This window comes from Nannobrachium achirus (assembly GCF_963921795.1).
Source record: "Nannobrachium achirus genome assembly, chromosome: 8".
NCBI classification, from domain to species: Eukaryota; Metazoa; Chordata; class Actinopteri; order Myctophiformes; family Myctophidae; genus Nannobrachium; species Nannobrachium achirus.
The window spans coordinates 1320341-1337339 of NC_137817.1; the positions used below are offsets into that span (position 1 = coordinate 1320341).

The window sequence follows — 16999 nt, forward strand, 5'->3', positions numbered from 1 at the left end:
CATAGAATCTATGGGAAATGTACACAGGCGTGTACAAAGTCACCAGTAGTTTTACATGAACCCTCAGAGGGACACTGTGGGCTTATCAAGTGGTCCATGGTCGGTTCTCAAAGTGAGGTCGGGGACCCTCAGAGGGACACTGTGGGCTTATCAAGTGGTCCATGGTCGGTTCTCAAAGTGAGGTCGGGGGACCCTCAGAGGGACACTGTCGGCTTATCAAGTGGTCCATGGTCGGTTCTCAAAGTGAGGTCGGGGGACCCTCAGAGGGACACTGTGGGCTTATCAAGTGGTCCATGGTCGGTTCTCAAAGTGAGGTCGAGGGACCCTCAGAGGGACACCGTGGGCTTATCAAGTGGTCCATGGTCGGTTCTCAAAGTGAGATCGGGGGACCCTCAGAGGGACACTGTGGGCTTATCAAGTGGTCCATGGTCGGTTCTCAAAGTGAGGTACATCCTCAAAGTCCCTCCTTCCCAAACAAAGACGAACCAACCAAGGGTGCACAAGGCAGCGGTGTGCGATGGACTAGAAATATCCATTTAAAACTATTGGTCATGTACACACAAACTAAGGCTCCTGTACACAGTGTTTGGTCTCAATTGTGTGAGCAGCTAAAGGGCAGACAACGGCCTAGAACAACCTAATGGTGCCTATTAAGACTCTAGTACACCCTTTGGCCTCGACAAGCCTGATCATCCTACTATAGCTAGTACCCCCCTCACCAACTTTGTGCTCCCACTTGATAAGCCCAGTGTCCCTCTGAGGGTCCCCCGACCTCACTTTGAGAACCGACCATGGACCACTTGATAAGCCCACGGTGTCCCTCTGAGGGTCCCTCGACCTCACTTTGAGAACCGACCATGGACCACTTGATAAGCCCACAGTGTCCCTCTGAGGGTCCCCCGACCTCACTTTGAGAACTGACCATGGACCACTTGATAAGCCCACAGTGTCCCTCTGAGGGTCCCCCGACCTCACTTTGAGAACCGACCATGGACCACTTGATAAGCCCACAGTGTCCCTCTGAGGGTCCCCGACCTCACTTTGAGAACCGACCATGGACCACTTGATAAGCCCACAGTGTCCCTCTGAGGGTTCATGTAAAACTACTGGTGACTTTGTACACGCCTGTGTACATTTCCCATAGATTCTATGGGACTTGAACACTTGCTCCTGCCCTTCGTGTACACGGTCTGTGCCGTGTCCCCTCAGAGGGACACTGTGGGCCCCCCGACCTCACTTTGAGAACCGGCCATGGACCACTTGATAAGCCCACAGTGTCCCTCTGAGGGTTCATGTAAAACTTAAAACTATTGCCCGTGTACACAGTGGTTAATCGCATGTGCAAGGATCTACAGAGCTGGCTGGAGCAGCCTGGTGGAGTCTGGTGCAGTCCTGTCTACCCTGGTCTGGCCTATTCAAGCCAGATCTGGACAGTAATGGCCTGGTGGAGTCATCTAACTACCCCCTTTCCCCGGTCTATACTCCTACTCGGCAGGACTGGGCTGGACTTAGGTTTGCTGGACTCTGTTGGGCTCTGGGGGGCTGTATTGGGCTCTGGTGGGCTGTGCTGTTCTGTGCTGGGCTCTGTTGGGCTATACGAGGCAGTACAGTACTAAAGCCTAGACATGTTCATGTAAAACGATTGGCCGTGTACACAAAGTCATGTAAAACTATTGCCTGTGTACACAGTGGCTTTTTCCTTGACCTTTCGAGTTAGGAGTGTCGTAGAGACACGAGACCGGGTTTGTTGGATTCAGCGTCAAAAAGTAAGTCAGAATAAGTGTCTTTTATCCGAAAGAATGTGTAATCGTGTTGGTGGCGTGCAAATTTCGTGTCTTTTTCGCAATCATAAAGGGTTCAAAGTGTCGGAGAGACACGAAACCCATTCCATCGGATCAGGCATCCTTCAAATATGAAAAGTGTTTCCTGCGTAAAACAAACAGATTTTTTTAGATTTTTTAATTGATTTTAAGGACAAAAATCCGGGTTTCGGTGTCTTTTTCGCAATCGTAAAGGGTTCAAAGTGTCGGAGAGACACGAAACCCATTCCATCAGATCGGGCATGCTTCAAATATGAAACGTGTGTCCTGCCTGAAACAAAACATATTTTTTTGATTTTTTTATTCATTTTAAGGACAAAGGGCCTGTTTTGACGCCTAAAACAACCCTTTTCCTTGACCTTTCGAGTTAGGAGTGCCGTGTACACAGGATCTACAGAGCTGGCTGGAGCATGGAGCAGCCTGGTGGAGTCTGGTGCAGTCATCTAACTACCCCCCTTCCCTGGTCTATACTCCTATTGGGCAGGACTGGGCTGGACTTAGGTTTGCTGGAGTCTATTGGGCTCTGGTAGGCTGTATTGGGCTCTGGTGGGCCGTGTTGTGCTGTGATGGGCTCTGTTGGGCTACACGAGACAGTACAGTACTAAAGCCTGAACATGTTCATGTAAAACTATTGGCTGTGTACACAAAGTCATGTAAAACTATTGCCCGTATATACAGGGGTTAATTATTATAATTGAATTTAAGGACACAACTGTTCAAGTGTGGAGAGCTACAGAGCTGGCGAGAGCCTAGTGCAGTGTTCCAGACGGATCCAGCCTCATATACTCCCCTTATAAGTCAGTGGTTCAACTATGGGACCCCTAGAGGGGTCTCCATACTCCCCTTATAAGTCAGTGGTTCAACTATGGGACCCCTAGAGGGGTCTCCAAATGATCTTGGGTGGTCCCAAATGTTTAGCTTAATGTGAAACATTGTTTTTCCACTCAACAGTATACAGAGGCTATCTGCACATTTCTAAAGAGACAATTTAAGGACTTTTTAATACTTTTAAAATGATAAATTAAATATTAGGGGCAGAAATTGTGAAAATATCAGATCTACATGCTCACGCCGCCCTGCGTTGTGAGGTGTTGTGAGCATGTAGATCTGCTATTTTCACAAGGCCGTGTTTTACAAAATGTAACGCCTCAACTCTTTGTCCAAACAGTGAGGCATTGTGAGCTTGAAGATTAGCTATTTTCGCCATCTGTTGGAACCAAGTCAAATAAATGCAAGGCCTACAATTCTCTGTCTGTCTGTCTGTCTGTCTGTCTGTCTGTCTGTCTATCTATCTGGCAATATCCTCAGGGTGTCCAGTCAAAACACCACAAAACTGACATTCAAGGAGTAGTTCACCCCCAAAATGACTTATTTTTTCAATGTATTACTCACGCCATGGAGACTTGAGTTCAATAGAAAAAAAGTCACTTTGGGGGTGAACTACTCCTTTAATGAAATGTTTTTCTTCTCTTCACCCACACCAAATGATCACCACTCTGTTTTGTTACACACGTGTGGTTCTAAAGATGAAAGAAAAATGAAGGGCATTCACAATCCGGCTAATTAAACAACACACAAATTGGAATTATCAGAAATATTAGTTAGTCGCACGCATACTGTACCAACAAAACACAGTAAGTCCAAATGGAAAACAAATACACTTGCACTGATCTGAAACATTCTCTCCCAGTGAACTTGACTGACCAGGGAACAAAGACAGACTGGTGCCACTCATCAAGCAGAAGCCACTGATCAAAAGAAGGCACTAATTGACCACACCTGGCTTGGTGGCCTGAGTGGTGTAGTATAGTGTGTTGACAGCAAGGCTTATGCAGGCCAACCTACTCTGTCCCTGGCATGTGCGAGGTGCTTGTAGATCTGTGAGGTGCTTGTAGATCTGCTGTATTGGGTTTTTTAACTAGTTTGAAGTGTTGGTGCCTTGCTGTGACAGCTTGAAGCAGGGATGGCTCCCCACAAACCCAATTGTGATGAAAAATATTTATGAAATAAATAAATGAAATATATATATATATATATATATATATATATATATATATATATATATATATATATGTATATATATGTATATATATATATATATGTGTGTGTGTGTGTGTGTGTGTGTGTGTGTGTGTGTGTGTGTGTGTGTGTGTGTGTGTGTGTGTGTGTGTGAAAGACAACTGACTTTTATGTAAACCATACTATATGGACAGTTTGTTCTGCATGTCACTATGCTGGAAAGTGTCCTAATCGGGAGATAAGCCCTGGGGGTCCCTGGAGGGGTGGAGGTTGTGGATTGGCAGGCAAGGAGTGTGTGTGCAAAGTTTGGCATTGAGAAATATGCTGGCTGTGTACACATGTTCACAGCGGCGTCAGTTCAGGAAAGGCTAAGGTATGGCAACATGACTGGTGTCTTGCAAGACACCAATCATGTTGCCATACCTTAGCAACAGGCACGATGAAAAGTACATTTAATTATTTCCCCCCTGTAGCCAAGGTATGGCAGCTGTCATAGCTTGCCATACCCAATTGACGCCCCTGCATGTTCACCTCCAGTAGGTTGGGAAAGTAGCCTGCCACCCTGTGGAAATAGGCTTGAACTGCAAGATAGGACCCTAAAACAAATAAAATGGAATAAAAAAGCATCCGTAAGACGGATGGGCGAACAAGTGGTGTCCATACGTAGATGGGGTCCCAGAGGACATGTAGAGCCCACCCCCTTATTTTTCACGCCCCCAGGGAACACACAGCGGGGTTTGGAAATTTGTCGTGTACACCAGCCCTAGGACCTCGGCTTCGTGGACCGATTTAACGATAGGGGTAATAATAATAATATTTTTTCGATTTTCGATTATGAAATATTAAAATCGAATATTGATTAATAGAACGAATATTCGAAAATCGATTATTCGGTGACATCCCTAGTGTGTGTGTGTGTGTGTGTGTGTGTGTGTGTGTGTGTGTGTGTGTGTGTGTGTGTGTGTGTGTGTGTAAGTGTGTGTCTAACCTTAAGGAGACGTCATAGGTCTGTGTGTTGTCGTAGTCACTGTCTGTTCCACTGCCATGTTTCTCTTTAGAGATCTGGAGAGAGAGAGAGAGAGAGAGAGAGAGAGAGAGAGAGAGAGAGAGATAGATAGATAGATAGATAGATAGATAGATAGAGAGAGAGAGAGAGAGAGAGAGAGAGAGAGAGAGAGAGAGAGAGAGAGAGAGGTATGTTTGTTAGTTGCTACCTGTCATAAAATAGGGGGAAGTACACACCCACCGCACACACGCACACGCACGCACGCACACACACACGCACACGCACGCACGCACGCACGCACACACACACACACACACACACACACACACGCCGTCTTTACCTGTGTGTTTGTGTGTGGGCGTCAACCAAAGCAGTGTGTGTGTGTGTGTGTGTGTGTGTGTGTGTGTGTGTGTGTGTGTGTGTGTGTATGTGTGTGTGTGTGTGTGTGTGTGTGTGTGTGTGTGTGTGTGTGTGTGTGTGTGTGTGTGTGTGTGTGTGTGGCGTAAACCATAGCTGGGGTTGTAAAGTAACTAAGTACATGTACTCAAGTAGGCCCACTTGTACTTAAGAACGATGTAGAGGTATTTTTAATCATGATTAAACACACACCAAAGATGACACATTTTTGAAAACTTGTGAAATGTGATACGTTTACTACTTTTGTCTACTTTGATTTCCTACTTTTACTTTTGGTACCTAAAAAAACATTTTGGTGCCAGTATACTTTTTTTTGCACTAGAATATTGACTAAAATATTGAATATAAGACTTTCTTTTCCTATTTTTTGTAGCCTGCTTTAGAAAAGTCTTCACACCCTAACTCCCATTTTTGTGTTGTCTTCCCAGATGCCATTTTATTTTAACAATCCATTGCTTAAGGATAATACTGCTTTTCCCCTTCTTTTTCAACATTCCATAGCTGAAGGATATTCTCCCAAACTGTGGTATTTGCTGCTTTTCAGTAAAAACACGTGCCAGGTTGTTGCTTCAAAGTAAAACAGGTCAGACCGGTTGCCCCCCCCCCCCCCCCCCCCCAGCTGGCTCTGTAGCCCATGTGATTGGTCAGTCGTTGAAAGGTTGCCACGCCCATTTGGCCCACTGGCATTTTGTTGACAGCTGAAACCTTTTTTCTTTTTCTTTTTTCCAAGTGTCAGAGGCATCATTTCAGAAAGGAAGTCCAAACCTTCTTCAAAGGAGGCCAAACTAGAGCATATTAAACACCCAAGGCCAACTAGATTTGCTACTTTTGGTCAGACCATAACAAACGTATGCAATGCATCACTATTAAATGATTTTATGTAACTATCATCATCAACATTTAATATCAGTGGTCTTTTAATTGTGTAAAAAAGAAAACACAATTAACACAAGTAACCAGACGTGCCTAACCTTACCCTCCCCCATCTACTGCATAGTACTGTGTTCTATCCATCTGTCATTCAATGTTATATGAGATACATAAAGGTTTCCTGTGTAAATAAGCCAAAAGCTTACTAGGATCTCCTATTAGTTGACCTTGTACCAGTGACCTTCATGAACTGTCATGAAACTGTACCTTTTCATATGCAATCTTTTTGTCATCTGAAATGTTTTAGTTTTAAAAAGGTTTTAATTGAAATATCCTAAGATTTTAGTAGACCAATTCTACGGTTGATTTAGTGGACAAGGATCTCTTTTAATGTATAAATAGGTAATAAATGGTCAGTAATATAATGAAAGGCGGGATATACTGTAAATCTCTCTCTCTTTCATATCTTATTGTCTCCTTATCTGCTGTGTTTATTGTTTTTATGATTGCTGTCATGGCAACTGGGTTTATTTACTGAGATCAATAAAGGACAGACAGACAGACAGACAGACAGACAGACAGACAGGCAGACAGGCAGGCAGACAGGCAGGCAGGCAGGCAGGCAGGCAGGCAGGCAGACAGACAGACAGGCAGACAGACAGACAGACAGACAGACAGACAGACAGACAGGCATAAATAAATAAATAAATAAATAAATGACAATAATAAAAAAAGAAATCTTGAATAATTGTGGTGTCAATTTTGTTTTCACTCTTTTAACAAAAGACAACATATTATAGCCTCCATATTAATGTGGGGGTCCATATCGTTGGACAACACCACCATCTTGGTTGAGAACTGGCATGCAAGATGTGAGGGGACTTTGTTTAATGGTCATTTTCTTTGAATATTTTATTTTAAAAGTAAAAATCCTCCCCTCAAACTCAGGCCAATGCTGGCACCGGTTGTAGCACTGGTTTAGAGCAGGGGTGTTCAAACTGGGGTGCCGTGACGGCAGTCCAGGGGTGCCGCGAGATCATTTGATAATAATATTTGTTATTTATTTGGACACTTGAAAATATATTTAATATCATTTTAAACTTGAAGTACAAAGTTATTTTCAGTCAGTTCTAACCAAAATGGCTGTTATCTCAACGTTTTCCTCGCAACATAATCACTAAAATATGCTATAAATATAAGGCGCTGGGAGTGAAAATGATCAATATCGTCACTGTAGGCAAAAACCTTGGATCTCCAAGTTTCAAATGTGTATGTTTCTTAGTAAATTAAAGCCCTACTTCATCATACAAAAGTGTCACACAAGTAGTGAAAATAGCAGATCTACAAGCACACAGTGTGCTTGTAGATCTGCTAATTTCACTGTTTTAAATCGTTTTTTAAAATAATAACACAAAAAGGGAAGGTTTTGGACGTACAAGGTTTCCACCCGACAACGACAAAAACGTTTGCGAACCCCTGGCCTAGAGACTAGAGGTCCTCGTGGTCACACATGGAGCTCTGTCGCCCTCGTGTGGCCACCCATGCTCATTACACCCCATTACAACCAGTGTATCATAACGCATTCATTACAGCTTCCTTCCTGTCTGTGCGAGGCTGCAGTTCCGTCAACAACAAAACTAACTTTCTATAAATTAATCCTTCCTTTTATAATCAATCAGTCGTCTGATTGATGATCAATAACCTGCTTTAAAACACCACGTTGAGTCACTGCTGTAATGACGGACAATCAATGCAAAACTGCAGGCTATTTTTTTTTAAACGTTGAACTAACTTTATTTTTAATGTATGGGTAAAGTTACGCACGCGTCATCGCTTCTTTTCTACATGGACGTTTATTTTATATTCTTATTTCTGCTCTGATGTGAATGGAGATGCTTTTCTTAATGCTAATAGCAGTGATCTGGACCTTTAGTAGCGGTGCTCTGATGGAGAGGATCTTGTCCAGATGATGTTCGTGTGGCGCTCAGACCTCCAGGACCTCCATCATCTCCACCGGGCCGTGCCGTCATGTCCAGGCCGCTCATAGTGAGCCTGTTGGCCGCAGCGTGGCTCAGCGCGCCTCGGTACCTGCTGCTCTGTGGAGGCTGGTCTGAAGCTGCAGGAGGCTTCTGTGACAATGGAAAGGTAGCGATGTGTTAATGTTACTCTGATTTATTATGATGATTGATTGATTGAATACTTTAAATAAAGTATAGTATAGTTAGGCTATAATATAGTGTATAATATAGTTTGTAATATAATAGATGTTTGCATATGACAGTACAGGACAGTATAGCCGCAAATTCCAACACTAGACTTTTATTTATTTTTATTTATTTATTAATATGACAGATGAATCCATGGTTGCAATGCCTCCCATAGGGATTCAATGCATAAAAACTTTTTTTTTTTTTGGCTATCTGATTGTATTAAACGACGTCAAACTCACCAACATTGCGGCTGTAATATGTAAAGTCTTGACTCACATTAAAAGAAAAAAAATCAAGGTTTGCAATTCGCGGCTAATTTGGACAGACAGACAGTATAGCAGTGGCGTCAGTTCAGAAAAAAACGAAGGTATGGCAACATGACCAGTCATGTTACCATACCTTAGCAACAGGCAAGATATATTTATTTTAAGATACATTCTATTTTTCCCCCGTTTCTATGGTTTCTTGGGCTGGATATGGCAGCCTGGAACGGTTGTTCAAATGCAGCTAAACTTGGCATGTTAGTAAACGTGCCACAATTAACAATAATGCATTGCACCTGTGCAGCTGACCTGCAGAACCTGGGAATATACCATTCTGTCAAGATGGGGAGAATATACCGTAATTATAATACCTTGTTAAAGTGACTGTTTTTTTTAAAGTTGGCATTTGTAGTTATTTTACTGTAATTTAACAACATAATAACCAGCACAGATAGACATTAGACAAAGAGACATTAATGGATTTATATTTAAAAGTAACTTTTATTCCCCCCCCCCCCTGGACCCAGGGTATGGCAGCTGCATACCCCTGGACCCCCCTGGACCCAGGGTATGGCAGCTGCATACCCCTGGACCCCCCTGGACCCAGGGTATGGCAGCTGCATACCCCTGGACCCCCCTGGACCCAGGGTATGGCAGCTGCATACCCCTGGACCCCCCTGGACCCAGGGTATGGCAGCTGCATACCCCTGCCATACCCAATTGACGGTGACGCCCCTGGCCTTCAGGACAGTAGCCTCATAATAAACTAAGCCCATACCCACCTCCCCTTTTCCTTTGTAAATATCTCCTATTTAACTTTGTTACTATTATTTATTGTTCCCTTGTTAGCCTATTTCATTTTGTATGACTGCCTTTACATGTTTTCCCCTTTTGTTACTGACTATTCCCTATTATGTTCTATCCGTCTGTCTTTCATTGTTATATGAGATACATAAAGTGGTTCCTGTGTAAATAAGCCGTAAAGCTTAGGATGTCCTTTTAGTTGACGTTGTAGCAGTGATTTGTATGAAACTGTACTTTTTTCCATTGCAAAACTTCTAATAAACGAAAGAAAGTAGCCTACTACATTGGGGTCCTAAATTTGTTCTCAATTCAAAGACAAAAGTGTTATTACTTACTTAATATGCAGAGAAAACAATGTACCTGCAAATACAGGCATAAACAGAATCAAACGTTATTGTTTAGTACATTTTATAGATGATAAATACAAAACAAATGGTTTTGGACATACAAGGTTTCCACCCGACAACAACGACATGCTATAAATATAAGGTGCTGGGAGTGAAAATTATAATGTAGGGGTGCCCTGGATAAAAAAATATATTAATGGGGTGCCCTGAGACAAAAAGGTTTGGGAACCCCTGAAATAGAGGATTAGAGCATAGGTGCTGTTTATGAGCAAATTCCATTAAACATCCCGCGAAGCCTGGCCAATAAAGGCCGTTCCATACTTTGACCGAAACCGCCGTTTTCGGTCAAAAGGTCCTTTTCTACCATAAAATTATAAATATATAATATATATAATATATAAAAAACGTAACTTAAAGGAGTATTTCACCACTTTTCAACTTGTCTTCATATAATAGGGTGTCTGATAAAATAGAATGGATATTAAATATCTATCTGTATGTGTGTGTGTGTGTGTGTGTGTGTGTGTGTGTGTGTGTGTGTGTGTGTGTGTGTGTGTGTGTGTGTGTGTGTGTGTGTGTGTGCCTGTGTGTGTGTGTGTGTGTGTGTGTGTGTGTGTGTGTGTGTGTGTGTGTGTGCCTGTGTGTGTGTGTGTGTGTGTGTGCCTGTGTGTGTGTGTGTGTGTGTGTGCGTGCGTGCGTGCCTCTCAGGTGTCCGTGCACAGAGACCTCCCTGTGGACGCTGGTTGGACCTGTCCTCACCCACCCTGGACCCCCGACCCCCAGGTAACCATGGTAACCCTGACCCCCACTCATCCTCTGACATCACAGGTGTCTTCAGTTTGATCAGTGTGAAAATACACAGGTTTATGAAACACAATTTACTGTTTAGGCTTTTAGCAGAAGTTATTAACCCATTACAATAAGCAGGGTAATACATCAATACATCAACAATGCATCAAATGCATAGAAATAGTAATCTAAGAAAAGTAACCAAGGTAGACCCAGAGCAGTGTGAGCAGAGTGGCGTCACGCTTTGATCTCGCCGCAGACCGGAAGTGGCGTCTCATGGAGCCTGTTCTCATTCTTAGCGAGCCTCTGCTGCTCTTTTCCCCCCCTTTTAACTCATTCACGGGCCTCTCCAAGGTAGACAACATTACTAAAAGGGGGGAAAAGACGTGATTTAGTCTACTGACCAGCGAGTGAAAATGCCTGGGTTATAATGGGTTATAATGGGTTATAATGGGTTATAATGGGTTATAATGGGTTATAATGGGGCGGACGGGGCTGAAGAGCAGCAGAGGCTCAGAATGAGAACAGGCTCCAGTAAGCTAGGCTAAGCTAGTTTACAACTACAAATTTACAATTTACGGTTTAGCCATTTATCAGACGCTCTTTAATCCTATAAGGAAGAACAACACATGGTAATACATCAACACATCAACATCAGGGCGCCCGCTGGCCTAGCCGTCCAGGCACATACCACATATAGGCTCTAGCTTTCGACACTTTATGTTTCATTTATCTTTTTTTGTGCTTGCTCTTTGGACTGTACACTACAGTACTCTTTTTCTTTTTCTTACTTCTCTGTAACTTGTAACCTTAAACTGCTGTGCTGCCTCTGGGCAACTGAATTTCCCCCGTGGGATAATAAAGGTATCTATCTATCTACAGTGGTGGAGAAAAAGTATTCGCGTTTTTTACTCGCGTAAAAGTATCAACACGCTCCCTAGTTTTTCTTCTTCTCTGAGCTGCTTTTTTTTGGTAGTTTTTTCGCACTGATTTTTGACTTTGCACTATTAGGTTGTGTTGGTAGTTTCTGAGTATTCTGCTTTGTTTAACAATGTCAGTGAGATACTTGTTGCACTAACTAGCATTGACTGCTACGGTCTCTTTTTGTAAGACACTTTATGTATATATATACTTATATATTATTCACCCCCTCTATTGATGCACCTTCTCTTTATTGGTACTGTACTGCTCTTTTTTTCCCTCTTGTCTATCTTTTCTTACGTCTCTGTAACTTTGTAAATACTGTATACTGCTGTGCTACAACTGGACAACTGAATTTCCCCCTTGGGATAATAAAGGTATCTATCTATCTATCTATCTATCTATCTATCTATCTATCTGATGCCTGACAACCTCTCTGTGTTTGCAGAACCATGCCAGCAGTGTTGACACATTCTACCATCCACAGGTGAGTACAGCAGCATATTTATATATATATATATATCATCTGGTTCCATGTGTACACTATGGGTCCATTTAGACCGCCTTAACGGCTGGACTACACCAACAAACTGTCTGCGTGTGCGAAAAGCCCCTGGCTACACCAAGGAGGGAGTGTATATGCAGGAGACCAGATAGTCTGTGTACAAAATGCATACACGTGCGTAAAAAAAATAGAACCGATCCTATTTTTAGGGAATGCGTATCCGTGGTTCGCGCTATCCGTACACCTGGTGTAGCCGGCTGAATTGATATACATTGGATCTTTCCAAAACGTGCATACACGCGCACGACCCGCATTCGCATGCATACGCACTGCGCACGTGTAAAAAAGGCTTGGTGTAGCCGGCCGTGAAGGAACCCTCAGATTCCCTGGAATCCACTTTGAGAACCACTGGTCTATGGTACAAACAGTCAGACATGGCAACCCAACAACACATACAAACAGTCAGACATGGCAACCCACCGTCAGCTGTTGGACTCTCATCTTTCAGGGGGTTTCCTCTGTGACCTTTGACCTTACAGTACAAACACACAGCTGACAGTAATATAATGACCTTTCACCCCTTCAGACCCAGCACAGGGTTGTTGCGACCGTCAGGTCACAGTTACTATCAAAACCTCCACCGGCTGTGTCTGTCAGTCAGTCTGTCAGTCTGTCCGTCAAGTCGCGTCACACTTTGCCCCTACTCATATCTCCGCCACCGTTGCCCCGATCCATGCCAAACTTTGCACACACAATCCTTGGCTGCCAAACCCCCAACCAGGGCAGAGCAGTGTGGTAAAAAACTGGATGCCAGTAAAAAAAAAGTCCATTTCCAGTCCAGTTTTTCCCAGAGAGATTTAGACAAATATTTATAAACAATATTTTAATCTAAATTAGGATCAACAAGATCCTAACCTGGACGTCTTATCATCCAGGATCTTGTTGAATCACGACCACAACAACACCTTTGATTCTGTGTGAAAGACGCCCCTTCGTCTTGCGGCTTTAAATCTTTTCTTGGTTTAGAGGTTTTACATTTGCCCTTTGACCTTTTCTCTGCAGCCATCCGGGGAGGTATGCATGGATCGACCAATCAGATACGAGCACCCCATCCCTCACAGGTTAGTGACTGAATAGCAGATCTAACGTGTGAGCTTGTAGATCGTATATTTTCTTTACAGAATATTTTTTCTATTTTACGATCCACCCCTCCGGGCGATCACGGACATGCACACTCTTTCTCTGCTTCTGTGAAGAAAAAAAAAGTGAAATTTGGCCACTCCTAGCCATAGTTATAATATCCACCATAGGAGATTCCAGTGTTTGAGGTGAGATGCTGTACCAAAGCAAAGACAATAACAAAGTCAAATGAAGCAATAATCCACAAGAGGCATGTGGTTACTAGGGATGTGAAAAAAAAATCGAAAGTCGACTCGAAAATCGACTCATGCTCACCGCGACTTTTTATTTTTCAAAAGTTTTTCCCCAAAAATGTTTTAATCGCTTTTTCAAAAACGTTATAAGCGTTAATGTTTTCCAAATGTGAGAGGACCGTGTGTGTGTGTGTGTGTCTGTGTCGGAGACGAGTGCATGTTGTGCATTCGCATGCATGCGGCGCTAGTCAGGTCCGCGGACTATTGGTTGAGAAACACTGCTGGACCGGTCTGATGCGCGCGTCATAGCAGTGCGCGCTGACTTGAAGTTGCCTGACTGGATCAACTCTATGGACTGGATGCGTTTTGTTTACCTCCTGCCTCTGCATGCATGCTTGACACGAAAGCTCGCTTGTTAATGGCAGCGTCGCCGTCGTGTGCGATGATCACAAAATACACTACTCGTCATTAATGCGACACACCCGTGGACGCGGTCGGGGAGGGAGAGCGAGGCAGACACTGCTCCACATTTGATACACTAGCCGGGGGTGCCAGCCAGAGCGCTCCCACTACGTTCCATGGACTGTGTCACTCCGCTTCTAGTCTCTAGAGAACAGACTCCATGCTAACGCAAGGAAGAGCAATTATTTATTATAATTATTATTATTAGGGCTTTGATGCAAGTTCTGATGGGTGCAGCTGCATAAGTTGTGTTGCTTAAATTAATGCGCCGTTGTGCTCTCCTCTCAGCTGCTGCTTAGCGGAAAAAAAGTGTAAAAAGTCGATCGACGCGTCGATTTTCGGCCACGATGCGTCGATTCGCCAATAATGCGTTGATTAACATGGGTGCCACAATACTGAACCGAATCGGTATACCGAACAGCCCATACCGAATGAACCGAATGTCTTTATTTTTTGGGTGTGGCCACATAAAAACATCATTTTAACTCTTTCTGTACACTTTTTTGGAGAAAATCTTCCTCCTAGTATAATCATAATAACTGATTATCATGTTTTAGGGGGGAAATAAATGATTGCACCCTATCTTAAAAATTAACTGAACATTTTGGATTCTTTATTTTTTTCATTTTCAATTTTTACTGTATCGAAACCGTGAGCCAAAAACCGAGATACGAACCGAACCGTGTGCTGACAGAACCGTGGCGCCCCTAGTAACCACATGCCTCTTGTAGCTTATTGCTTTTCTAAAACGGTTACAATATGGCAACATGAAAAAAATCATAGACATGTCCCAATTAAAACTGTTCTATTTCACTAATAATTCACTACAAGGTCTGCTCTACAAGAAAGTAGTTCCCAGCTACAAGAAAGTAGTTCCCAGCTTTTTTGCCAACAACACAGCAGATAATTGGTGCACTGTGGAGCACTGTGGAAAGAAATTACACACCTGGGTTTGATATAAACTGATTCAAGGTGTGGGTTGTAGTCTCATATACCACAGCAATTAAAGAGAAACCAGCCAATCAGAATCAAGGAATGCAACTAGTCGTTTTAGAATGCACCGTCCATAACCCAAACAAAACACCAAATAAATACAATTAACTAACTCCAAATAAATCAACAATGAAACCAAACAAACAAAGAAACAATCCTGTACCTCACTACGCTAACCTGTGGGGGGGGAGCCGATCTACAAGCTCACAACACCTCGCGAGGTGTTGTGAGCTTGTAGATCGGCTATTTTTTGGATAAAATTCTCAGAATCTGGTTAAGAATCTGGCTAAAAAGAAGATTTTTTTTCTTTCTACCACACAAAGATTTGGTGGCCCCCCTGTAGTAACTCTGAGGACACCCTAGGGGTCCCGGACTCCCTGTTGAAGACCCCTGCCTTAATCTAAGCGAGCGTGAGTGTTGGCATACCTTGGAGCGCTGCATTCAAACTGCCACTCTGACTGTCTGTGTGTGTGTGTGTGTGTGTGTGTGTGTGTGTGTGTGTGTGTGTGTGTGTGTGTACAGTGGACCGTATCGACCAATCGGAGCAGAGAGTGGTCAGTACCTGTACTGTCCTCCTCAGAGATGGGTCAACAACCTGCACGTAAGTTACACACGCACGCGCTGCGCGCGTGCACACACACACACACACACACACACACACACACACACACACACACACACACACACACATTAACATTAATTAATGACAATATTAATGACTTAACTCTATCAACGCTTTGAACGTTCCTGTTCGCCCCATTTTTGACGGCGGCGGAACGCCAATTGTACGTTCTTTGGCTCGTTCTTTTGTACCTTGGTTTGATGTCTGTAACCTGATGAGGGGTCGCGCGGGTGTGTACCGTTGAAACAGCTCCCGTAAAAGTACTCTTAAAATCCCACTGGACGTTAGCATCAATGGAGTAACAAAACACACCATGTGTTTTTCTCTGGATCTATTGCTCTGTAGCGACTGCACAGCCTTGAGCAGCCTTGACAAGCGAGAGCCTATCTAAAACCATTTTCACATTAATTCTTGCATGAGGCTGCCCCCTACTGCTGGTAGAGCCACGGTACACCTCTTTAAGAGAAAATTCAAAAAAAAAAAAATGAATACATCTTTGTCTATATCATCGCAAAGGTAAGGTGCTTTTGCTGGCACAAAACCCAATAATAAATAACAACATCTGGCAGGGAAAAAGTTAATAATAATTTTGTATGAGTTGGTAAAATGAAAGCCAAATCCCTCCATTTTCTTGGCATCAACTTTTCAGCGCTTGCTGAGGCTCATCTTTGCTCAGTTTCCTTCCTGGATGATTATTCATGTGATTGTAATGTAATTAATCTAACGATAAGATGATAACTTCATTCTGTTGTTCTTTTGATTGTTTGATTGATTGATTGATTGATTGATTGATTGATTGGTGTGCCAGTCAAAATTGTGCCATGGTCCGGAAGTGGTTGATATCTTGCTGCTGCTTAGCAGAAATGCAAATTAAAATGAAAACAGTCAATGCTGTTTTTAAGATATATTTCCATGAAGGGAACATTGGTTTTATATGTGGTTTTAACCATAGACTGTAAAAAATATGGACGGTGTGAAGCCATTGGTTTCTATGCTGTGAAAATGAAGCTTTTTTTGGCCGTAGTACGAGTGGTGCCATCATTGTAGAAATCAACGTTCATTGGTAGGAAATGGTACCATCTCGAAGGCTATTGGCTGCCAACGGTCACGTGTAACCGCAGGGATACATGGGACATTGTTTTGAGCTTGCCGAAAATAAAGCACACGAAGAAGAATCATCACAAGCCCCTCCTACAGCATACCATGCTATAACATCAATTATAACATAAATGGGACCATATTTTCACAAAACGCATGTCATGATGATTGAAACAAGGCTTTAAACTAGCGACAGGAACCATAAAGTATTTTTGACAATGTTTATTAGGGTAAGAAAATCTAATGTAAAAGTTGTGGGGAAATGAATGGAATCCTATGGAGAACATGTTGCTTCTGGTACCAGAACAGCACAACTAGCGGCCAATCATAGGAACTTTCAGTTCCGTGTTTGCTTCAAGTTAAATCCTGACAACTGGAGCCCTGGTTGTAACCTCCAGGGTGTGTTTGTGTGCTCTCTCCAGCAGGGGGCGGTGGTGCTGCTCTATCATCCCTGTTCTCCCCTGAGCCAGCGAAGCCGTC

General features: G+C 43.1%; 1 protein-coding gene across 1 annotated transcript in view; it reads left to right on the forward strand.

The window, feature by feature from the left end:
• Positions 1-7760: 7760 nt before the first annotated feature.
• LOC308289433 (uncharacterized protein) overlaps positions 7761-16999 on the forward strand; it is a gene marked incomplete at its 3' end in the record, with an annotated part of 9813 nt that continues 574 nt past the window's right edge. The window contains exons 1-6 of the mRNA XM_080731122.1: positions 7761-8277; positions 10465-10539; positions 11915-11953; positions 13034-13092; positions 15322-15400; positions 16942-16996. Of these exons, the coding sequence (XP_080587248.1) occupies positions 8161-8277; positions 10465-10539; positions 11915-11953; positions 13034-13092; positions 15322-15400; positions 16942-16996 (424 nt within the window). The 5' untranslated portion in view covers positions 7761-8160. The remainder of the gene's footprint in view (positions 8278-10464; positions 10540-11914; positions 11954-13033; positions 13093-15321; positions 15401-16941; positions 16997-16999) is intronic.